This window comes from Chionomys nivalis, chromosome 7 (genome assembly GCF_950005125.1).
Source record: "Chionomys nivalis chromosome 7, mChiNiv1.1, whole genome shotgun sequence".
Classification (NCBI taxonomy): Eukaryota; Metazoa; Chordata; class Mammalia; order Rodentia; family Cricetidae; genus Chionomys; species Chionomys nivalis.
Genome location: NC_080092.1, coordinates 57965093 through 57990651, shown reverse-complemented (window position 1 = coordinate 57990651; position 25559 = coordinate 57965093). Strand labels below are relative to the sequence as shown.

The window sequence follows — 25559 nt, the reverse complement described above, 5'->3', positions numbered from 1 at the left end:
TGTCCTAGCTTGATCCTATACCATCACACCAGATGCTTTTTTATCTCACTCCAGTTCTGTGTAGAATATCCTTTATAGATATGATAGGATAAGAGGGAGGATTATCTACTTTTCAGAGTAGAAAAGAAATAAGGGCGGATATAGGGATGATAGGATAAAACAAATGAAATATTACTACGACCCTACTCTGGTGTCCTCTGCCTTGCTCTCACTTCTCCAGTAAAGTGGCTCAACCACCTCATACAGAAATAGGAAATTCTTACCACAAATGCCAGCTTCAAAACTTAGCCATGCTGTCTAGGAGGCACCCAGCACGCAGTGATAGTAAACTTAGCCCTGACTACGATCCACCTCAGCCAGATGGGCTGCATTCTTCCTGCCCATTTTTACTATTTCATGCTTATCAACCCAGAATCCTCTTCTGGAATCCAGACTGCTAGCTTTCTTTGTCTAGACATCTTAGCCCTCATCTCTCTAGCTGGTTCATTTCTCCTTGTCCTCCAGGAATTCCCCTGAGTACCACTTCTCCTGGCTACCTTCCGCCACACCTGGTCTCCATCGGTGCCGTGTCGCATGTTTTGGAAGTACTTGTGGTCTCGTGCCGCCTTTCAGCCCTGGGAATTATTCATGTCCTCACAACCTCTCGGAAGACAAGGCATTTTTTTTTTTTTTTGGTCACAATATTATTAGAAACCTGGCGTGTGCCTGGTGAACTGTGGCTCAGTACATGATTTAATACTTTGAACTTATTTATGGGTCTTTACTGCATGGATGTTTAGCACCCAATATTGAGTAACACCTTATGAAAAAAATACGAATTTTGGTTATCATGAAAAACACACTTTACACAACGATTTTATTATGAAATCCAGGCTGGCTGCACACTCATAGATATCCTCCTGCCTCAGCCTCCCTTGTTCTGGGATTACAAAGTATGTACCACTATAACTAGCTTTATCAGTTAGCTTTTATGTGTGTCAATGTGTGTGCACATGTGTACACGTGTTTGTGCATGTGTGTGCATGTGCGCATGACCAGGGGTCAATCTCAGTTGTAGTTCACCAGGCCCTGCCCACCTTTGTTTCTTCAGACAGATTCTGAATTTATCAAGTAGTCTAGTGTGGCTGAACGACAAACCCCAGGACTCTGCCTGTTTCTGCCACCTCCCCAGTGCCAGGATTACAAGTGCATAACTACATTGCCCGCCTAACCTTTCTTTTCTTCTTTATCTTCCTTCCTCCTCCCCTCCCACTTCCTCCCCCTCTGCTTCCTCTTGTTCTCTTCCTTCTCCTTCTCCTCCATTTAACTTGGTTCTGAGGATCTAACTCAGATCACCACGCTTGTAAAGCAAACTCTTTGCCGACTAAGCTATCTTCCGATCCTGGGAGTTATATTAAGAATCAACTTGTAGCTTACATCTACCCTAATCTACCCAAAGTTACAAAGTGTTGCATCGTGTAGAATTCGGTTGGTTGGTGTGACTGTCTCATAAAATAATGTAGACAACAGAAATTTTATCCATTCCCTCAAAGAGTGGCATGATCGATTTAAAATCCATTTGAATTATATTTGGAAGCTCATATGCAGTGTCTCTGAAGCACAAAACTAGATTTTCTTTCTAAATATGGGCATCATGATGAGCGAGGGAATGATGTCTCGATTGAAACCCAAAGCATGTGGAAGAGCTAATCAGACAAAGCAAGGGGGAGAAAATGTTTTGAGCAGATGAAAATGTGACAGAAAAATAACTGTGTGAATCTATTTTTGTGACTTATGAAAATCCGGAGACTCTCAGTACTTATGACACTATCCCAATCACTGATCTGTTTTGCCATCAGATGCTGATCTGTAGAATGGCAGAATAGATAATAACTGTTTGTGCAATAAGTGAGTGTGGTTAAGTAAGCGAGAGAATGCTAGATACAAGGCAAGGGGATAGAATAGAATAGACCGCCATACTGGAACGAGAACAGAAGCTGCAGACACACAGTACTGGGAGAAGAGAGAGAGCAGTATGGGAAGAGGGGAGGCTGGGAAACAGCTGAAGGGACTGCGGGGGTTTGGATGCTTCTCAGAGCACTGGAGGGGTTAGCCCTTCCTTTAAAATACCAATCGATCTTTCAAAAGTTCAGACAAGGCTCTTCTGTGCTGCTAACCTGCCTCCATGCCTTTGTTTTCAAATCTAAAGCTCATTTTTGAAGGCTTATATTCCTAGAGAATTGCAAAGATTTTTACATTGGTATAAAGTAACATCTTTTCAGTACTTTCTTCTGGACTATTAGAGGTACCTAATGTCCACATTCTCGGAGAAAATTCTTTTGCATCTCAAATCTCTCAGATTGCCTTGGAAGATGAAAACCTATTCCAAATGTTGTTGAACCTAAAAAAAAAAAAAAAAAGGTTTTACTTGACACTCTCAGCTGTTTTTATTATTCTGGAGCATGTGATTTGATGTCAGTCAAAACAGTTTGGGGTTTGTTTGGCCGGTTTTTTAGGTTCTAAGAGAGATGGTTAACATAGGAACAACTGTAGCCTCCATTCTTCGCCCACTCTCGGCCTGGCGATGCATCTCCAGAGGACAATAGTTACTCTTGTACTCAGGCCTTCAGCAGGGCTGCAAAAGCAGTCGCCTGACTAGAGAGCAGCAACAAGCCAATAAATATTCCCAGGCAGATGTCTCAAGTTTAGTCCAGAGCATCGGAATGACCTGGCATCCTTCGTGTAAGAGGACCTGCCATGTTGTCTTCCTAGCTTGGGGATCAGAGTTCCTCCTGATGACTTTTGTGTCCAGGGAAGATGAAAAGCTAATGACCTTTAGACTTTAGACCATCTCTGCCTTTATAGAGTGTAGGAAAGTCTCGAGGGGTACTCTCAGTATTTTCTCTGTCTCTGTCTCTCTCTCTCGTGTGTGTGTGTGTGTGTGTGCGCGCACGCGCGTGTCTCTCTGTGTGTGTGTGTGTGTGTGTGTGTGTGTGTGTGTGTGTTTGGAGACAGGGTTTCACTGTGTAGCCCTGGCTGTCCTGGAACTCACTCTGTAGACCAGGCTGGCCTTGAACATACAGAGATCCACCTGCCTCTGCCTCCCAAGTGCTGGCATTAAAGGCATGTGGCTTTGGAGATATTCTTGCTACTTCTTTTTGTAAAAAAACAAAAAAACAAAAACAAAAACGAAGGCCTGGAAATTGACTAATTATAGTTCTATACATTTATAGGGTACAATGTGATGTTATGATTATAAATATGTAGTATAATTAGATCAAGCTAATTAACATCTTTGACCTCAAATAGTTATCATTTTATGGAGAGAACATTTGAAAGTTATATTATTAACAATTTTTAAATATGCAACATTCTATTATAAACTGTATTATTGTACAATAGTTATTTTTTAAAACCTTATTCTTCCTTCTAATTGATGTATTTTGTTCCCTTTGGCCTTAATCTTCTTAGTAACCACCATTGTACTCTGCTGCTATGTTTGAGTTTTTTATATTTTACTATATATAAGTAATAACGTGGCATTTATCTTTCTGTACTTGGTTTATTTCATTTATCCTAATTCTCTAGTTCTATTCATATTTCATAAAGAACAGATTCTGGTTTTGTAAGAGTGCATAAAATCCGTTGTGTTTATATACCAAATTCTCTTTATTCATTGAGAACTGTTTCTGTATTTTGCTACTATGAATTGTGTGACAATTAATATATGAATGTAGACTTCTTTTTAACAAACTGATTTCAAGTCTTTTGGAGAAATATCCAGAAGTAATATTGCTGTGTCTTTTGGTAGTTATACTTCTGTTTTTCAAATGTCTCCACAGTTTTCCATAATTATTATGCTGATTAATATCCTCACCAATACTTCTTATTTACGAAGGTAAAATAGGACAGTCTCTATAAAAAGTTGACTAAGAGTAGAAATTAGCCTAAGATGAGTGCTGAACGCAGTAAGTCCTGGTGGAAGGAAGGCAACTCCGGAGTTTAAGTGGGGCCCTGGACTCTTGAATTCTGCCGCTGAACTATCTGAACCAAACTGAGGGTTCTTAACAGATATTCTGTGTTCTCATACTCCAGGGTCTCCAAAATGAAGGAGAAAGTTAAACAAAAGAGACAACAAAGAGATTATATCAGCACCGTCAAAGTCAAGGTGGCCACGATGAGAAAGCAGGCTCTGGAGGAACAGTTCGGTGAATGGATTCTCGATCCCAGAGGAATGATTCCGCTAGCTGTGGTAGGAGAAACTGTGCATGCGAAGGGGAAGGGATGCGTGCTAAGAGGGAAATTGCTAGCATGTTAGTAGAATGTCAGAGGCTTCCCTTGAAATCTTTGCTACAACTGGCCTGTCTACCCCATGGAAGCTTACTGATTTCTTCAATTTTTCAATGGGCATGAAAAATAAAATGCAAATCTAGTAATATTTTTAAAATCTTGATATTGACAAGGGTTTCCAACCTCATTACAAACAGAGATGGATTTCATGTGTGTGTGTATTTGGGACTATTTGTGATATCTATGAGAGAACACATCTCTTACTCCAAAGAACAGCTACTCTTTAAGAATAAAGTATTTTCTCTTAACTGTGTAGAGATTTGAAAATATTTAATCATAAAATGCCAATCATATTTCACTTTAAGTGAATGACTTTAAATGGACCAAGAAAAAAATCTGTGGAGGAATTATTAACAAAAAACAAAATTATTAAAGACTATTGTCCAAAACATAAAATAATTATTAATTAAAATTCAACAACAAAAATTAAATAGCCCTTTTAAAAAATAGGAAAAGCCAGGCCTGGTGAAACATGCTTACAACCCCAGCACTCAGGAGGCTAAAGCAGGTGTTTAAGTTCAGGACCAGCCTGATCTACATAGTGAGACCCTATCTGAACAACACACTCACACACACACACACTCACACACTCTCTCTCTCTCTTTCTCTCTCTGAACAAAAGACTTGACAAACACTTCACCAAAGATGCATAACATATGCAGATGACAAATAAACCGGTGAGACAACGCCAGCATCGCATGCCTTTAAAGAATTGTAGGTCCACTGGGTGGTGATGGTGCATGGCTTTAATCCTAGTCAAGGTAGTTGCAAATGTTCCTTAGCTACATCACACTCATTGCCAAAGGTTTCTGGAAATATCCCCTAGGGGACAAAATAGGATCATTCTTGGTGTCTCGGTCCTCACACGAAGAGAACGGAAATCAGGAAGGACATAAGCAAGAAGGCAAAATGCTAAACTAAGCAGAGATTGGATCACTTAGTACTTAGAAATACATGACTTTTAGTCTAAGACACTAAATAATGTGGTAACAGAGGAGTAATGTGTTCTTTGTCTTCCTTTCTGCAGATTCAGAATGTTCTTTATGATTTTTTTCAGAAGTCAGATTTGCATCTTGGTAAATATGCCTTTACTGCAGTGGTTTTTCTTTGGGAGGGAGGTTGAGGTCACACAGTCAACATTAGTGCTTATGAGGTTGGATGCACTTAAAGTTAAATAAGTCTTCTCCGTTCTTTCCAGAGACAGAGTGTCAAGGAACACAGAAGTAATCAGTCAGCTCAGTCTTTGCAGTCCAGTGCTCCCTTGTAGTACAAATATTGTGTGACTCCCTGCCCCTTTGTTATCCTGTGACGTTCCCAGAAAATAGCAAATTGTAGAATTTAGAAGAAAAAGTATAATGCCATAATTAAAATACAGGAATTGTGCAAAGAAAGGCATTAAAATTATATGTAGGACCAGAAAGGTAGCTCAATGGCTAAGTGTGATTACTGGGGCATTATAAGGAACTTAGGACCAAAGCTCAGATCCCAACACCCACAGAACAAGCCTGTTGTCCTAAGAATGACGGTTATACTAACTCTGAGGGGCCCAACACCCTTTTCCAGCGTCCACAGCTCCCATCCTCCTCACATGGACTCACAGACAGATAAATAAGTATTTTAAAATTTTTATGTACTATATCTCAATATATAAACTTTTAGTTACAATATCACTAGAAGAAATAATAGACCTTTTTAACCTATTCTTCATGAATAATGAGTTATAAGAAAAGTAAGATTACATCTAAGTAACTGTTTTCCCTGTATTGACATTTTGAAATAAGGGCAAAAAGAATTTATATATTCTTATATGTATTACATATACATGAATATTCATGTGTGTGTATGTGTGTGCACGCATCTATGTGTGCTGCTCTCATGGCTAGGGGTGTTACAAATTGCAGACTAACACAGATGTGTTGCATACGGGTTCAGATTAAAGTCGCAACGTCACTATCTACATATAAGACAATTTCTGAAATGGAGAACAAATACTGACAAGTTCCGGAACAAGTTTTTCATTCAAACCTCACTCAAAAACTTCACAGTAATTATAGTTTCAGAAAAATGGAACAGCAAAATGAGGGGCCAGGTATATAGATGACTCACAGTAGTAGAAAAAGTGCTGAGCGGGTACAAAGGCAGGGCTCGAAATTTTGCAACAACAACAAGGACAAAACAATAGCAAAACTGTACTCTGCATTTGCATACAAAGTAAGTTCTAAACCAAGAGCTGTTAAAGCAACGTTTCACCTTTTCCAAGGTCTGACAGGAGAGGGGAGACTTTATGGTGTAGAAATCGTGGGATTTCTATCTTTACACTAGCTCCCCACCATTGAGACAACAAAAACTCTCCTACAAACTTCCACTCTGCACACCAGGAGAGAACAGCCCATCCCTGTGGGGAGATCATAAGTTTGATGCATTTATTTGGGGAAATGTTTCTTTACGTGAGTATAGCTAAGAGAACTTGACTTGTAACTAAGAATTTGAGTGTGGATCCTGGGATTTATGTAATTTGTGACCCACTGATTGTTTGGCCTTCTTTTGGTTTTTGAGATAGGGCCTGCTGCTGGCCTGGAACTCTCTGTGTAGACCGCCTAGTGCTGCCTGGCACTCACAGAGATCCTCCTGTCTCTGCCTCCCAGTATAACACACTGTTTTTTTTTATCACTGTGTTTAGTGGTAACTATAACTTATGAGACTATTTTCATTCTTTCCTTGCTTTTTTTCCTCTCTGTGGTTTTTTGTTTGTTTGTCCTGGAATTCACTATGTAGACCAGGCTGGCCTCCAACTCACATAGATCCTGCCTCTCTGCCTCACACATGCTGGAATTGAAGGTGTGAGCCACCATGCTCACTCTTTCCTTGCTTTTTAAAATAAAGCAGGCTTCTTAGCATCCTGTCTGCTCTTTCGGGAACATGCTTCAGGTCTTTCTTCCTGACATCCTGTCCTCTCCCTGCTCTCAGAATGTTTAAAAACTGGAATTCTCCCATCAGCTCAGCCTCCATTTCTGTTTCCGAAATTCTTTGCGATATCATTGCTTATTCATTCATTCTGGGGGAGAGTGAGGAAGCAGTGAGCTAAGAGAGTCTGCTAGGATCCTGCTGAAAATCAGATGGCTTCTAAACCATCCCTGCCCAGCAAGATGAGCATTCTCCCCTTTTACTTGACTGTAATATTTGTTTCCTGTATGATGAGTTCAGTTTACTGAGCCCTCACTTGATTCCAGACACTGTGAGGAGTAAAGAATAAAGAAAAGTAAGACGTTATTTTTCACCTTAAGTCGTTCAATATCAGCCACTGGTGGTAGAGACCAGTCTCGTCTGCGTAACTTTCTGGAGGTGGAAGGCCTCTTAGGACAGTTATAACTGGTATCTCTTAGGACAGTTACAAAACTCAAGAGTGACTGGAGAGTCTTCCCTACCACCTTGTCCCGGTCCACTGCCGGCAGCGATGCTGTTAGGAGCAGGAGAGAGCTAGTGTCTTAGTCCTTCCAGCACAGGACTGTGTCTGTCTCCTGGTGAGCTCAATATGGACTTGGTAGTTACTATATCAGATGGAGGCTTGTTTTACTTTACTGGAACTAAGGACTGAACCCAGGGCCTTGTGCTTGCTAGATAGGAGGATTCCCACTGAGCTAAGTCCCTAGCCCTTAAAGTGGAGGTGTGAAGGTTCCCCATTACCAGTCACCCTTACTCAGACGATTCTTTTCAATCACCTCTTGGCATTGTGATTTCTCAGCTCTTCTGCACATGAAGTGTTGGCTTCCGGAGTTTGCTTTTTTGACTTTCTCATCACCCGCCACACTGTTCACACACCCTGGATTTTCTTATTCTAACCCACAAATCTAGTTGATGACCAAGTTTCAAGCTGTCCTCCTGAGCTCCTGATCATACATAAAAAACCTACAATGATTGGTGAGAAATGTAAGTTGCTGATCAAGATGATGATTATCACTACAGAAAAACAAAAGATCTGTGTGTCTGCATGTACATGCACATCTGGAAATACACAGGAAGTTTGCTAAACAGATGACAAGCAACAGCAGTGACTCTCTCGGAGGCCAGGGAGACTGAAGATGCTGAGGAAAATACAGAAAAAGGAAGCTGTTCACACTCACACACAGTTTACAAGGTTACCGGAAGCTGTTCACACTCACACACAGTTTACAAGGTTACCGGAAGATGTTCACACTCACACACAGTTTACAAGGTTACCGGAAGCTGTTGACACTCACACACAGTTTACAAGGTTACCGGAAGCTGTTCACACTCACACACAGTTTACAAGGTTACCGGAAGCTGTTCACACTCACACACAGTTTACAAGGTTACCGGAAGCTGTTCACACTCACACACAGTTTACAAGGTTACCGGAAGCTGTTCACACTCACACACAGTTTACAAGGTTACCGGAAGCTGTTCACACTCACACACAGTTTACAAGGTTACCGGAAGCTGTTCACACTCACACACAGTTTACAAGGTTACCGGAAGCTGTTCACACTCACACACAGTTTACAAGGTTACCGGAAGATGTTCACACTCACACACAGTTTACAAGGTTACCGGAAGCTGTTTTTACTCACACACAGTTTACAAGGTTACCGGAAGATGTTCACACTCACACACAGTTTACAAGGTTACCGGAAGATGTTCACACTCACACACAGTTTACAAGGTTACCGGAAGATGTTCACACTCACACACAGTTTACAAGGTTACCGGAAGATGTTCACACTCACACACAGTTTACAAGGTTACCGGAAGCTGTTCACACTCACACACAGTTTACAAGGTTACCGGAAGCTGTTCACACTCACACACAGTTTACAAGGTTACCGGAAGCTGTTCACACTCACACACAGTTTACAAGGTTACCAGAAGATGTTCACACTCACACACAGTTTACAAGGTATCCAGAAGATGTTCATATTCACACACAGTTTACAAGGTATCCAGAAGATGTTCACACTCACACACAGTTTACAAGGTATCCAGAAGATGTTCACACTCACACACAGTTTACAAGGTATCCAGAAGATGTTCACACTCACACACAGTTTACAAGGTTACTGGAAGCTGTTCATATTCACACACAGTTTACAAGGTTACCGGAAGCTGTTCATATTCACACACAGTTTACAAGGTTACCGGAAGCTGTTCATATTCACACACAGTTTACAAGGTATCCAGAAGATGTTCACACTCACACACAGTTTACAAGGTATCCAGAAGATGTTCATATTCACACACAGTTTACAAGGTTACCAATAGCTGTTCACACTCACACACAGTTTACAAGGTTACCAGAAGATGTTCACACTCACACACAGTTTACAAGGTATCCAGAAGATGTTCATATTCACACACAGTTTACAAGGTTACCGGAAGCTGTTCACACTCACACACAGTTTACAAGGTATCCAGAAGATGTTCATATTCACACACAGTTTACAAGGTTACCGGAAGCTGTTCATACTCACACGCAGTTTACAATGTTACCGGAAGCTGTTTTTACTCACACACAGTTTACAAGGTTACTGGAAGCTGTTCATACTCACACACACACACTGTTTACAAGGTTACCAGAAGATGTTCACACTCACAAACAGTTTACAAGGTTACCTCCATAACTATTTTCCGAGGTGGTGAATAGCCTTTATATCATTTACATCTTTTACCAAAAGATCACATTCACATGGTGTTTGTTAATTTGAGAAACATTAAAGACAAAGAAATTTTAAACTGGGTGTGGTACACACCTTTAATCCCAGCACTCAGGGGCACAGCCAGGCGGATCTCTGTGAGTTCCAGGCCAGCCTAGTCTACAGAGCAAGCTCCAGGCCAGCCAGGGCTGTGTAGAGAGATCCTGTCTCAACACATAAAATAAAAAAGAAAGCAAGCTCTTAAAAAAAAAAGGAAAAAAACCTCTTTAAAGAGAATGTTTACAGAGAGCATTGGTTTAGGTCTGCTGGCATAAATGCTCTCACAATCCTACACTGATTGTTTTAGTTTGTGTTATTATACATATCTGTTTCTGCTTTATTCCAACCTGGTTATTAAAAATTTAGGTTCATTCTTTTTAATATCTGAGTTTCTTGGTTAAATAAAGCCAGGAAAAAAACCTTTGGTAGTTATAGGGATGTTACCCAACTACAAATTATTTACTGTAACTATGGATAGATACTCATTGAGAATAATATTAGTACTATATTATAAGTATAAAATACTAATTCATTACATCTAAACTAATTAGCAAATAACTTCTATTCCAAAATTAGAATCACATTGCAAAGATCTGATTATGATCAAATCTGTGGACCCAGGATTGAATCAAGAGCAATTTATACAAGTAAGGAGCTGTGTTATTCAATATTTGTATAAAATTATTCTGTCAGCTTCAATTGTATTTTGATAAATGTAATATACATCATCTGAGGATTAAATCAAATGAAAGAATAAAAACTTATCATTTCTAAGATACATACTTCAAAATGTTTAACCCCTCAGAAGTTGGGTTACAGTTTTCAAATAGCTCCTTTCTTTCTTTCAGTTTATGACATAAAAATATGAAGAACGTCTACTGACACCTTCTGATAAGATCAAGAAAACCCATCATTTTATAGTCAGTGAAATCTGGTTGTACAAATAGTGAGACCTAAGACCGAAGGTCTACATAATTTTTAAACCTGAGAAAGTACGATTCTACTGTAATGGAATAAGTGAAAGAAACCATTTTCCTAGACCAAAATTCTGTCTGCTACAGCCTCGCTTTCACGTTTTTTGTTTCTTCTCTTCCTCCAGTTTTTCTGTAATGAGTCCAAGAACTAATTCAGCTTCTACATTTTCTTCTCACCCGTTCTTACTCCACTGAAGGTCACAGCCATGCACGAGACAGAGTTTCTGTGTGAAGGATTTCTTAAATCCTTTCTGAGTGGTTCTTGTCTAGACCAACTATGAATGAGATACACTCCCCAGAAACACAAAGAAAATGGCAGAGTTAGAGTGGTTAGGAGGAGCCCAGTGAGATGACTCAGCACTTGAGGTAGAGGCAAGCCTGATGTATGCCCTAGGGTTGATCCCGGAGCCGCAGAGTGGCTCTCTGTCCTCTACACTCTTGTATGCCTGGGGGGAAAAGTAAGTTCTGGAAAGGCAAGGCTTTCTCTCTCTAATGTAAGTATTGACATAGCTTATATTTCTTTGCAAAAATTGCTTCTCAGTGCTAATGACCTAGTTGTCTTAGTAGTTTCTCTACAAATAGGTGATTTAGAAATGTTCTTAAGCTGATCATGGTGGCTGCCTCATGCCTTTAATCCCAGGAGGCAGAGGCAGGAGGTTAGAAGTTAGTAGCTGTAAGTTAGAAGCTGGCCAGATATTCAAAGTGAGTTCTAGGACAGTCAGATCTGTTATACAGAGAAACCCTGTTTCATAAAACAGACAAACAAACAAAAAATAAACTGTTATTTTTAATTATAAAAGTAATATGAATTTTAATCATATGTGAATTATATCTCAATAAGAAAGTAATATGGACTCATTATAGAAAATGATAAAAAGTTTAAGGAAAAGTGTTAAGCCTGTAGTTATTACCAACTTATATCTCTGTTAACACTGTGATATTTTTCCTCAGATCACAATAATGACTCCCATTTTTACCCATTTGGCTAAAGCAAACCTTTCTTGGTTTTATTATTGCTTTCATCTGGTCTTATTAGCATTCCTGAATGCCATTTATGAGGCAAAGCCCCAAGTGCTCACCACTGTGCAGGCCCCCGGGCAGCCTGCCACCTTCTCGTCCACTCTCATCGCCGTCAAGCTTGTTCAACACAGATATCTGGGGTTTTAGCTCTACTTAAGTTAGAGAAATAGGGGGATGTGCTTCTACTCCATCTTGGTCCCTAAAACATTTTAATGGCATCATAATGCTTTGCTCTGTGTTTTTGTCATTATTTAATCATATCTTTATTGTTGGACAGTTACTTGCTCATTATTCCAAATGAAAATAAGACCAGTATCTGTGTGTAAATCTTTGTTTACAGTTTGAAACTGTGAACTACAAGTGGAATAGTGACTTTATGAAAAGCTCCTCTCTCTCTCTCTCTCTCTCTCTCTCTCTCTCTCTCTCTCTCTCTCTCTCTCAGAGGGAGGAGACTACAACACACGTGTGGATATGGGCATGCACCCGTATGAGGAGGCAGCAATCTGCAACCCAAGGAAAGACTTTGCCAGGCACCGACTCTTCTGAGCCTTCAGCTTGGACAGTTCAGCCTCTAGAAATAGGAGGAAATCATTTCTGTTTTCAAAAATACCTAGTCTAATTTAATTGCTCTGGAAGCCTGACAGAACTCCAGTAATTTTTTTTAGAATGAATTCCCAGAAATGGAAATGGCTAGATCAAAGAACGAACAACTGAAAACTTTGAGTACCTGCTGTCATTGTGCTGTTGATGGCACTGATGAGTACCTGCTGTCATCGTGCTGTTGATGGCATTGATTTATTCTCCCAGCAGCAGTGTACAAGAGCTCTCAGCACTTTATTCCCACCTACAGTAAGCATTACTAAGAATAAGAGAGCTGCAATTTGCTTTTTTGTTATTTCAGTGCTTGGGATTGCACCTTGGGCCCTTTACATGCTAGGCAATCGCTGTACCTCTGAGTTATGGCTCCTGCTCCTCACATTTTTTTAAAAATAGAGGTTAAAAAAAGTTGAAATATGGTTTTGAAAACGAAAAAAATTAAAGTTCTGCCAAACTTATGGAGCCATACACAGATATATGGATATTTGTATATATTTAATACATATATAAATATGAATATGAATATATGTGGAAATATATGCATGCTGAGAGAGAAAATTTTTAAATAAAATTCCTATGTAGTAATGCTTAAAAAAAATAGAGGTTAAAGGGTTGTAGAGATGGTTCAGTGGTTAAGAGCACTAACTGCTCTTCCAAAGTACCCAGGTTCAATTCTCAGCTCTCCATGGCAGCTCACGGCTTTCTGTAACTCTAATAATAGGGGATCCGACACCCCCATACAGACATGCATACAGGCAGAAGCACTAAAAGCAAATGAATTTTAAAAAATAGAGATTAAATTTTGTATGTTAAAACACTTTATTATGTGACTTATTTATTTCTTTTCCAGTGTGAGCAAGCTATGTCAGCAAAATGGGCACATTTTGTCTTTCCACATTTAATGTGTGATCTCATGAAGTCACAAGACACTTTGATTTCATTGACTTTAATTCAACAAGTGTTTTGTGCTACTGTTTTCACTTGGTAGACTCAGTCATTGGCAATAACAGGTTCTTTCATTCCAAGCTATTGCTATGACTAATAATAACTAAACAGTATTAAGAGTATTAAAGTATATTGTACTTGACAGTAGAGAGAGAGAAAGAAAGAGGGAGGGAAGCTACGGGATGGCTTCAAAAGGGTGAAGAGTTCACAGGATTCAAAGAGGCCATACTGAAGGCAAACATTTCTGGAAAGCTAATTCAGACTCAACAAAACGTCTCTGGGGGGGATGGGAATGGGGTGGGGGGGATGGGGCAGAGAGCAGGGGCAAGGACAGGGGTCAGATAGGCTGTAAGAACTGCAGGTGCAGAGCTGCTCATGGTGCAGAGTTGTCAAATGCTGCTGGGGTGGGGGAAGGGAGGGTAATTTTAGTGTCAGCTTTCCTAGGCGGAGAAACTTGCCTTGACCGGGTACCCAGCTTAGAGGTACATTGCCGTGGCCATTTTCCTGGATGGGGAAAAATAGCTTTTATAGCATCAAAGTGATGTCATTGCATTATTCTTTGGTCTGGTGTGTTAAATTAGTTCATGGGTCTGGGTTTCTGATGTGGTTTTGATATCCCCATGTATGCAGGTGTTCCTGGTCTAATTTGAAGTTCACTTAGAAAGAGGTTGCTTAGCAGTCTTGCCTCGTGTTTGTGCTACAGTTGTTCACTTGCACAGACAAGACGTGAGTCATTCTGCTTCGCTGTTTGTACAGAAGACAGAGGAAACCGCTGTTTTATGAAATGGGATTGCTCAGGACAAGCCCCAGCTTGAGTCAAGTGTTCTATACTATACAAAGTAAATTCAAGTAGATCATAGCCCAGGCTCCATACCCGTCGTACCTTTTGATGTTTAGTTTAAGTTAGAATTGTAAATTCTCATTATGGATTGATGGCATCACCATGTGTAATCACCAATTTTGAGTGTCTCTCAAATTTCCTCAATTTTTATTTTTATAGTTTAATATTAGTTTTGTTTGTTTTTGAGATAAGGTTTCTCTGTGTAGCCCTGATTGTCCTGGAACTCATTCTGTAGACCAAGCTGGCCTCTAACTCAGAGATCTGCCTGCCTTTGCCTCTGAGTGCCGGAATTAAAGATGTGTACCAGCTCAAATTTCCTCAATTAAAAAAGAGTTTAAAGAGGTTCTCCAATTTCAAAACATTTTTGTTAATTCTGTGCAAACAAATCAGTAGACCATTTAACGGTGCCCCCTGGTGCTCCTTTGCTTCCATGGCTCTCTCATGATCAGCTCAGTCGATGCTTTTTCTCCTGGGTATTTTATTTTTAAGATGAACTTGAAAATTATTTTTAACAAATAACATAAGATAAGATATAAAAGGATGCTATAAAATACCATGCACGTTTCTAGTACCCAAGACCATGCCCAACCAGGTCCAGCCTCTCAAAGGTCATAGGCTGAAGGAGTTCCCCCAGTACTTCCTCCTTTTGTCTAAATAAGAGTTCCAAACCCAATATAAAACTATATACAATAAGAGCATATATCAAGTATAAAAATTAGAATTACAACAAGCATAAACAATATTAAGCAAGAAACATATGTTGAATATTTCAATAATTATCCTATACTAAGGAGTCTAAGTCTTATATTAGAAATGGCTAAGTCATGAGAGGAAAGTAACTATGACTGTCTAGTCTTCAACCCCAACAAAGACCTGAGAAGGGAAATAATATTACTTGAGTAGACAGAAGTGCAATCAAGTAACTTCCAAAATGTGTAATAAATGACAGAGACAACTGGCTACCTGGGCAATCACCTAGTCTCATTTGCAACGTTGGAACAATCTGCTTTGTCTAAGGCCTAGAGTAACTGACAGACTATTTTCAGAGGCAGGAAAACTATCTTACCCTGTCTTGGCAAGGTTTGGCAGGATTTGTTGTTGTTGTTGTTTTCTTTTCTTTTCTTTTCTTTTTTCTTTTTTTTTTTGTATCCTGCTTGTCCAGTCCAGACATGGTGCATTTTGTCAGTGGCTGAAACTTGGGCAGTTCTTTGCACAAAGGCCAGTTTTGTCAAGAAGAAAACAAACTCCAGGTGGAGTGTTTTTGGTGCCCAACATTCTCTTGGGAATAGATCAGTGCTGCCAGAAGCAATCGTGTCTCATGTCAACAGAACCCTAAATTACTTAAATGCTATATTCTACAATTTTTTTGAAGTGGTTGAAGATTACCTATCTATGTGGAATACAATATCTATGTATCTGAAGAACCTGATTAGTCTAACTATAAGTATGACAAACGTAGATGACTATTGACCTATAATTCTTAATACCTATATAGCTCAAAGACTAAGACTTTATATTAGAATATTAAACAATTTTTAAGCAACTGTGCAGCAAATGAGGACAATGACCTAAAAATGTAAACAATGTATAAGTATCTTGGTCAGAGGTAGAAATGTATAGTGCAATATGATAAATATATCCTAAAATTGTGTCAATCAATATACAAAATGTCTTAAACAGAGGTATAAGTACGCATGCATACAATATGACAAAATAACTTTGCATAAGTGTACAAATATTGCAAACAGAAATAGTAGCATGTTCAATATAACAAATATAATTTTAATTTGTATCAATATACAAGAATCTATACCAATGTAAATTGCCTATAAATAATAGCTCACAAGTATTTACTCTGTTACTCACTATTATTATTAGTGTGAATAAGTGCACACTAATCAACCTATTATCCCATCTAATTTCCCTTTTTTTTCCAAAGAAGACCCCTGAGCCTACATAATTTCTACCCCAATCCTATAACAACTATAATTATACCAGTTATAGTCAATCCCTAATTGATGTCCCTAACCCTGAGGACAAACTTTGTTGGGAGAGAAAACGTTGTCTTCTAGAATTACTTCTAGCTGTCATGGGGTTGATAATTTTTCTATGGGATCCTGTAAAACTAAAATGATGGTTAAGATTTTTTTTTCTTCTCTATCTCTCAAGCCCAGGTACATTTATCCAATACTGTGACCCATTTAGAGGTTTTTTCATCTGATTTTGTCTTTATAACATGTATATCTGTAATTATTTTTTGACCAGGAGCATTGTTTGTTTGTTTGTTTGTTTAAATGCTAAGCAGTCATGGCTAGGACCAACTCTGTGGCTTTGCCTGTTGTCTTCACCCAGTCCAACATGGCAGAGGCTTGTTCACTGCCTCTGGGAGCCACGCATACTGCCCCAGCTCACAAGGGGTCTATGTCACCATTAAGCAATTTGTGACACACTGCTCAAAGACCCCATCTAAATGCTTGGCCTCCTGTAAGAGCCAGAGCTGTTTGTGCAACTATCATGAACTAGTAAGCCCTCCCCTAAAGAAGACATGCAGCCTTTACTGCCAGTGGTGAGTCAAGAAGACATCTCTTAAAGGAGCTACCAGCAAACAGAGCCCATCTGGGGGAAAAAAATGCAGCTACCAAGAAGCTGTGCTAAACTCTGTTCTTTTGTGTCTAGAATTTCTTTTTCATGCTCTCTTGGGTTTTATGTGAGTTAGTCAGCCCCAAGTTGGGCTTCAATTTGTAGATTCCATAGGCAGAGGACTGCTTGTTTGTTTCCTGGCCACCCAGACCCAAAATAATCACACAGAAACTGTATTAATTACAACACTGCTTGGCCAATCAATCACTTAGGCATATTGCTAGTTAGCTCTTACATCTTAAATTAACCCATTTCTATTATTTTGTATTTTATCACGAGGTTGTGGCCTACTGGTAAAGTTCCAGTGTCTGTCTCCTTTGGCAGCTACATGGTGTTTCTCTGACTCCTCCTACTCTCTCCTCTATCTCTGCTTGGAATTCTCACCTTGCTTTACTCTGTTAAGCCACTGGCCAAAAACAGATTTTTTATTTATCAATGGCAATAAAACACATTCATAGCACACAGAGGCGAATCCCACATCACCAACCTAACTTAATTTTCCTTCTAAAATGCCCAACCAAGTATTTAACTCTTCATTGAACAAACTTTTCTGTTACAAGTAGCTAATTTTCCAAATGAGAAAAAAAATCTGCATCATTGCTTGTCTCCAGAAAAAAAGAAAACATTTTGCAAAATTTGATATAAATGTTTGGTACCCATATAAATTCATGTTTCCCAGAAAGAGGAAACTCCCAAAGAATGTGTGTATTTAAATACGTCACCTAGTCTCCCTTTGCTAGAAGAGAAATCAACACCAGAAGGACAGAACAAAAAACAAAACAGAAAAGAAACTAATCTGCAAATAACATGTGGCAATTTGGGGATAAAAATCTCCAGTCATTCCCAGAATACTAGAGAATAAAATGAAGAAGCAGTGGGGCAGAGGCCGTGAAAGAGTGTGAGGTAGGCAGGCCTCACCGTCTGCTATCGACAGTCTTGTCTTTTTAGCTCTTTGGAGATGAAGTTTAACCTTCTAAACTGAAGTGAAAAGCTGAATCTTGGAGTGACTTATTAATCTTTGTTCAGTTGAGAGTTTTTTTCTATAGTCCCTATTTTACCCTTGGCAAAGTAGCATCATTAGGATTTTTTTTTTTTTTTTGATTTTCGAGACAGGGTTTCTCCGTAGCTTTTGGTTCCTGTCCTGGAACTAGCTCTTGTAGACCAGGCTGGCCTCAAACTCCCAGAGATCCGCCTGCCTCTGCCTCCCGAGTACTGGGATTAAAGGCGTGCGCCACCACCGCCTGGCCATCATTAAGATTTTTAAAGTATTTATTAGTTTATGTATATGAACGTTTGCCTGCTTGTATGTAAGTGTATGCAAGTATTCAGGAATGTGTGCATGACACCCTTGAGACCAGAAGAGGGTGACAGATCCTCTGACACTAAGTTACAGAATGTTGTGAGCTGTCATGTGGGTGCTAAAAGCTGAACTCCAATCCTCTGCAAGAGCAGCAAGTGCACTTAACCATTGAGCTTTTTTTCAACCCCTCAAATTCTTTGGAAAACACTATTATCATAATGATACTGTAAATGTGACTCCTAGTTATTTTCTAGCCAGGCGGTGGTGGCGCATGCCTTTAATCCCAGCACTCGGGAGGCAGAGGAAGGCGGATCTCTGGGAGTTCGAGGCCAGCCTGGTCTACGAGAGCTAGTTCCGGGACAGGCACCAAAGCTACAGAGAAACCCTGTCTCGAAAAACCAAAAAAAAATAAATAAATAAAAATAAAAAAAGAAAGAAAAAAAATGCCTCTTATACGTAGCTTCTCAGCTGGGCATGGCACTGCATGCCTGCAATCCTGGTATTTGAGAGGCTGAGGCAGAACTGAGAATTAGAGGCCAGTCTGGGCCACAGAGCAAGGCTATGACAAAAAAAAAAAAAAAAAAAAAAAAAAAAAAAAAAAAAAAACAGAAACCTCCAAAAAGGAGCCCAAACAACCAGTTTTCCCAATTTTAAGATGAATAGTCTTTTTGCATTTCTAAAATAAGGTGCACCTAGCACTCATTGTGTGCTTTTAATAAACCTCCTTTCCAGTTCCCAAAATGTTTTAAAGTTAGTCAATCACTCGTCTCAGGGTCTGTGGCTTTTCGTAATGGATGGGGGATGGCGCTTTATGTGTTTTATAAACAACTCACCTGTTATAGAATGACAAAACATACAGAATTGGTGAAGGAACAGCAGACAAATGAGATCAGTAACAAAATTGAGCAGGCTCCAGAATTAATTCAACCAGATCAAAATGATTTTTTATACTTCTAAATGGTAAAACATTACATCTATAAAATTCATAAAGATGATAGGACTCTCTTAAATCTTATGGAAACACATTTCTATAAAGTTTATTTCTGAAAACAACAAAAATTTATTCTCTCATAGACCTGGAGACTGTAAGTTCAAGATGAACATCACTGGTCACAATCAGGAGCTGACAAGGCTGTAGCCCCTCTGGAGCATCGCCTCCGGTTTCCTGGTGCTCCTGGGTCTTATTGCTTGCAGCATTGCTGACCTTGCCTCTGTAGCCATGTTGTCTCTTCCTGCCTTGCTGAGAAAACCCCCTCTCTTACAGACGCGCGCCATTGCATTAGGGCTTACCTGGATATTCAGTTTTCCTCACTCCGAAACTTTAGTTTAACCACAAACACAAGAGTACTCCTTTTCCGTGTAAGGTGCCATTTACAGATTCAGGGTCCTGATGATAATTCCAGGTCATTATCCTGCCCACTATACAACACCTTATGCCCATTTTATGGATTTTAGTATATTTACAAAGTAGAGTAACCAATTTTAAAGTAAATTTTTTTATATAGTAACATGGCATTCTTTCGCAACTCTTGGTGTAGAAAAGGAGAATAATGCTCAATGGGTATGAGAATGTTTGAAAATTTTTTTAGTTATATTCTGTATGTTTCAAATTAATTAATTAATTATTTTACATGCTGGCCACTATTTCCCCTTCCTCCTCTTCCCAGTCCTCACCCCACCCCGGTGCCTGCCCCCCAATCCACTCCTTGTCCCTTTCTGTTTAGGAAAGGGCAGGTCTCCCATGAGTATCAATAAAACATGCATATCGAGTTGCTGTCAGACTAAGCACCTCCCCAAGTATTAAAGCTGGGCGAGGCGATCCAATATGAGAAGTAGGGTCCCAAAAGTCAGTGAAAGAGCCGGAGACAGCCCCTGTTCCCGCCGTTAGGAGTCCCACAAGAAGACCAAGCTATGCAGTGTCTAGGGAGGTCACAGGCAGGCTCCCTGCTTTGTCAGTTCAGTCTCTGTGAGCCCAGGTTAGTTGACTGTGAGTTTTGTGGTGGTCTGACTCCCACAAGTCTCCTCCCCCTTTTCTGAAGATTCCCCAGTGTTTGACTGTGGATCTGCATCTGTTTCCATCAGATGCTGGATGAAGCCTCTCTGATGACAATCGGGCTAGGCACCAATCTGGTCAGGAGATGACCAGAACAGGCTCCATATCTGCTATTGCTGGGAGTCTTAGCTGGGGACATCCCTGTAGAGTCACAGGAGATTCCCTTGTACCTGACCTCAAAATGCCCACCCCCACTTTCCAGTAGTCTCTTTTAGTACTCTTCCCCATGTCCCCCACAACCTGAGCGCTCATGTTCCCATCCCAAATCTATTTTAGAACATGTCCTTCACCTGAAAAGGAAGCTGCACACCTGGTAATTGTCACTCTGCGTTGTTTTCCAAGCCTCAGGCATCGGCAACCACAAATGTACTTCCTGTCTCAATAGTCTCAATAGCTTTGCCCATTGGGATGTTTTGTGTAAATGGAATCATCCAATGCAATTTTCAACTTCTTGCACATTTGATGCTCTCTAGGTTCATCCATTTCTCAGCACGTTGCTCCTTTTTTATTGCCCAGTAGAATATTGTCAATGGCACTCCTTCCTATGGGCCTGTACCTTTTGTTTATCTGTGCAGCAGATGGTGCACCTTTGGTTGCTCTCTCTTTTTGACCACTGTGAATAAATTCTTCCAGGAATATTTGTGTGTGTGTTTTTTTTTTTTAAACACAGATAGGTATTTCCATTTCTCTTGAGTGTTTATCTAGAGGCGAATTACTGGGCTACATGGTCATTGTTTCTAGTGCTGCCAGACCGAGTTCCATCTTCCATTCCTATAGGCAAGAAGATAACTCCAACTGTTCCACGTCCTTGCTCGCATTTGTTATTGTTAGCCTTTAAAACTTGTGATTACACATATCTACTTTGTGCTGCAACACATGCGTGGAGGCCAGACTGAGTTCCATCTTCCATTCCTATAGGCAAGAAGATAACTCCAACTGTTCCACGTCCTTGCTCGCATTTGTTATTGTTAGCCTTTAAAACTTGTGATTACACATATCTACTTTGTGCTGCAACACATGCGTGGAGGCCGGAAGTCAGCACTGAGGCGCCTCCCCTGCACCCTGTGCACCATGACCTGTCTCTGCCTCCCCAGGGATAAGGTTTTCAGGGATGTGTGCTGTCACACTCTGCTTGTGTGTAAGTAATGGGGATCAGAGCTCAGGTTTTCACCTTTACACAACAAACACGTTATGCACTGAACCGTGTCCCCCAGCCTCTTCCGTCTAATTTTATGGACTACTGGTAAATGTATACTCAGACGAAGAAGTTATAAAATGGAATATCCAACTATTTTGTTGATTTCTTGGCACATTTCAGGCATTATTCTCTGTGTTTATCATGGAATTCAATTCCAGAAAAGTCACAAAGATGTAAAAGTCTAAAAATACATTTTTCTATATGGTACAAGATAATTTTTTATAAATATGTAAGGATAAGACTCAAAGATGAGGGTTGAGAGGGGAACATTACGTCGGGTCCCATTGGCAAAGGTGTTATGTAGAATGCTAACGGATCTAGGAGGCATTCATCAGTCTTACACCGTCTTCTCCTTTAATTGTGCGTATTAATCTTTGTCTTATTTGCTGGGTTAGGCTGTTAACATTAGTTTTCCTAACATGTCTGAACACCTCTTCTTAAATGCAAGCATTGCACAATCAGACACTTTAATTATAGAAAACACTTACCTGGGTAAAACCCAAGAAAATGTTTCTTAAGCTAAGCCTACCCAGGCCACATAGTGAGGCGCCTATTTCAACAAAGAAAACCTTGCATGGAAATATTTAACTATCTGACCAACAAACCACTGGGCCATCCTGTGTGGCACAGAAATGGTGCCTTGAGCACTTGCTGTTTTGTTTTTGAGATGAGGCCTCAATAACTCCATCCTTTTACCTCTGCCTCCTGGCATTAGTGGTTTGCTAGCACATATCACAGCACTTGCTTTTACTTTAAGGGTATTTTCTTAGCTCCTGCTTATGAAACTGGAAAAAAAATATAATAATTAGGCTTAAGGACAAGACAATTAGCTACAAGTGCTACCCAGTGGAGACACTGTGCAGTTCAGTTGCCCCGTGATTGTGGAATATGTTTGGAGGAAACGCAATCATTGAGTCAGAACAGAAGAACACAGAAAGGGAAGGATAAAAGCCCACAGATGCTCCTGTGTCTCTACCATTTTCCTGTGTATCTGCTTTCTGAGTAGATAGTCATCTCCTCATTGACTACAGCCTACTCACTTTTTAATCCTGATTATTATTTTAAAAGGTTCAAAGTAACCATCTGAGAAAATTTCCTCCCAGTTCATCAGCTATTAGGTACAACAATGCATCATGAGAATGTTCTGTTGTAATGGAATGAGTGTATTTGTAGGTACAAGTAGGAGTTCACGCTTCTGTGTGCAATGACATGGATGCATGTATATGCTGGATGGGATCAGGGAAGGATATTTCCGATTCAAACCACAGCAGGGTATCAAGTCATTCTGGTTGCCTGGGACTAGGAGTTTGATGGGATGTGGGGTTTTCAGTGTTAAAATGAGTGAAGTCCCAGCAGAAGTGAAGCCATTAGTGTGCTCTCCGACACTTGCATCATTTCCTGACTTCTTAGCCCGTTTGATTATTGAGGAGATGCCACACACATTAACTGCTCACTAGAGGCAAACGAAAACCCAATGTGTTCCTAATTAGCGTGAGACTGTATAAAAGTAAAGGCTGGTTTCTCCAGAGCATCCTTCTGTAAACCGGAGGTGTTTCTCCTGCCCGCCAAGTCCCAAGTAACCACTCTGAGACTTAACATTAATTACAAACTGTTTGACCTATTATCTCAGGCTTATTATTAACTAGTTCTTAGTGGTATCATCTCTGGATGATCCCTTTTTTATGGGGTTGTTTAATGTCAATCATTTAAGTCTGAGGCCTTCCAACTGAGTGGATATTAAGTTTACAGAGAAAGGCTTCATAAACTTCATCCAAAGACTGTAGCTTTAAACTTCTGCCACAGCAGTATTTACACCTCAAAGGCTTCCAGTCCTCTAGTTCATTTATGTCTTTATTTTTGTTTGTTTTCTTTCACTCGTGTACTCTGAATTATCTTGTGGTAAAACAGAAGGAGGGTGTGTGGCTTTGGGAGAGGTTCCCAGTAAAAGTATGTTATGAAAATACAAAACCTTAGGGTGAGGGGAGAGAATTCTATGCCAGAAAAACAAGAAGGAACGGGTGAATGAGCCTTTAAGTCAGTGTGTCTCTTCCTGGACATGGTCTTCTCATGTAAGAAATGCATACCAGAACTGACTGATTAGCAGTTCCTCCTCACCTGTAATACTCTGCTAGTGTTGCCATGGCACAGAACCACAGATTGAGTGGATTAAATAACAAATAGTTTACTTTTGATGATCTTGTAGGCTAGAAATCTGAGAAAAATGTCAGCAAGGTTGGTTTATGTTATGATCAGTCACCTTGGTTTGTAGATGACTATTCCTTGTGGTGATTGGTCTCCTTGGTTTTTAGATGACTAGTTATGCCCTGTGATTATCGGTCTCCTTGGTTATAGATGACTAGTTAACCCTTGTGATGATAGGTCTCCTTGGTTTATAGATGACTAGTTAACCCTTGTGATGATAGGTCTCCTTGGTTTATAGATGACTAATTATCCCCCATGCTTTCACATATCCATCCAGCTGTGTGGGTTCAAGTTTCTTCTTCATATAAGGACATTAGTCCTACTAGATTAGGGCCTACATCTAAAGGCCCCATTTTAATTTAATTACCTCTTCAAAAACTCTATCTCTAAATATAGTCATAGTCTGAGCTACTAAAGATTAGGCCTGCAACAGGAATTTGGAGGAAATACCACTGAGTCCATGTTATTACCTGGTATATTTACTGATAAGGGGCAACACTGTATATTTTAGTCATATTTTTACTTACTGGTTATTAAATGTGTCATTTGCTTAATTCATTTGCTAGATAAGAGTTTTTAAAAGTCAAGAGTTGCCTTTAATCCCAGCACTTGGGAAGCAGAGGCAGGCGGATCTCTGTGAGTTTGAGGCCAGCCTGGTCTACAAGAGCTACTTCCAGGACAGGAACCAAAAAGCTATGGAGAAACCCTGTCTCGAAAATAAAAAAAATAAAAAAATAAAAAAAAAAAGTCAAGAGTTCAAGAGCAGGATTGCTTAGCTAAGTGCAGAACTAGCAATCATTGCCTTTTTTGTACACAGTGTTTGGGATCAAACACATGTCCTTGTGTGTGATGAGCAAATGTTCTACCACTGATCTGTATCCCCAACTCTCAATAATTGTTCTTGTCTAAACTTTCTCTCTGAAACTGGAAAGGTCGTTTTCTGTACAAACATACTGCTTCCTCAGTGCTAGCTCACAAGTGCAGTCTCTACTGCTATAATCTATACACCTTGTTTCCATACTCCTCGGAAACTACCAAGGCTTACAGATACAATCTGAGAGTTAATACCTCAGCTAGGCAGTTTCCAAACATGGTTTCTTCCCATTGCTCCTACATTAGCTACTCTGTGAACTCTTCCGTTATTTCTATAATTAAACAAGCATGATTCTTGATGGCCCAACACAGCAGACTCCTAACAGCAGCTACCAATCTATTAAATGTGGCATTTGCCATGTTCTCAACATCAAATCAGAATAGAAAAACCCAGACAGAGTCCATCTTTTGTAAGTCCTGACTCAGAGAGGTGGTTTGACAAAGGGCAATTCAAATGCTAAGCAGCTCACAGAGCTTTTAAAATGAAGGTCATTAAGTTCTAAAATAATCTAAAGACTTGTTTTGATTCATTCTTTGCAAGGGTATAAAAACAGCCTTGGTATAAAGGCTCCCGTGTATTTTCATGTTTCTTCTGTTCTTTAAGACATGGTTAACTTTCTGTAATTGTTTTCGTTAGAACTGAATCTTCAGTTAGGTGGATAACTGGTAATCTTTATGTTATATAACCGACACCTTCCACGATTAGAATATGCTCACTAAGAAAACCTATAGGTCATGAATCCCTGCTGTCTTTCAGAGAAAGGTTTTTAGCTAATTCTTGATTCAGTTGAATCCCTGTACCCCAAAAATTCACATGGCTTTAGCATTAACTTCCAAAAGCTAGATAGAATATGTGATATTTTTATCATGAACCAATAT

The 25559-nt window shown here is 39.8% G+C and overlaps 1 protein-coding gene across 1 annotated transcript in view; it reads left to right on the top strand.

Moving 5' to 3' along the window:
• Efcab5 (EF-hand calcium binding domain 5) overlaps positions 1-25559 on the top strand; it is a 110655-nt gene that overhangs the window by 23410 nt on the left and 61686 nt on the right. The window contains exons 5-7 of the mRNA XM_057773948.1: positions 4075-4231; positions 5357-5405; positions 10614-10684. Coding sequence (XP_057629931.1) covers positions 4075-4231; positions 5357-5405; positions 10614-10684 — 277 coding nt within the window. The remainder of the gene's footprint in view (positions 1-4074; positions 4232-5356; positions 5406-10613; positions 10685-25559) is intronic.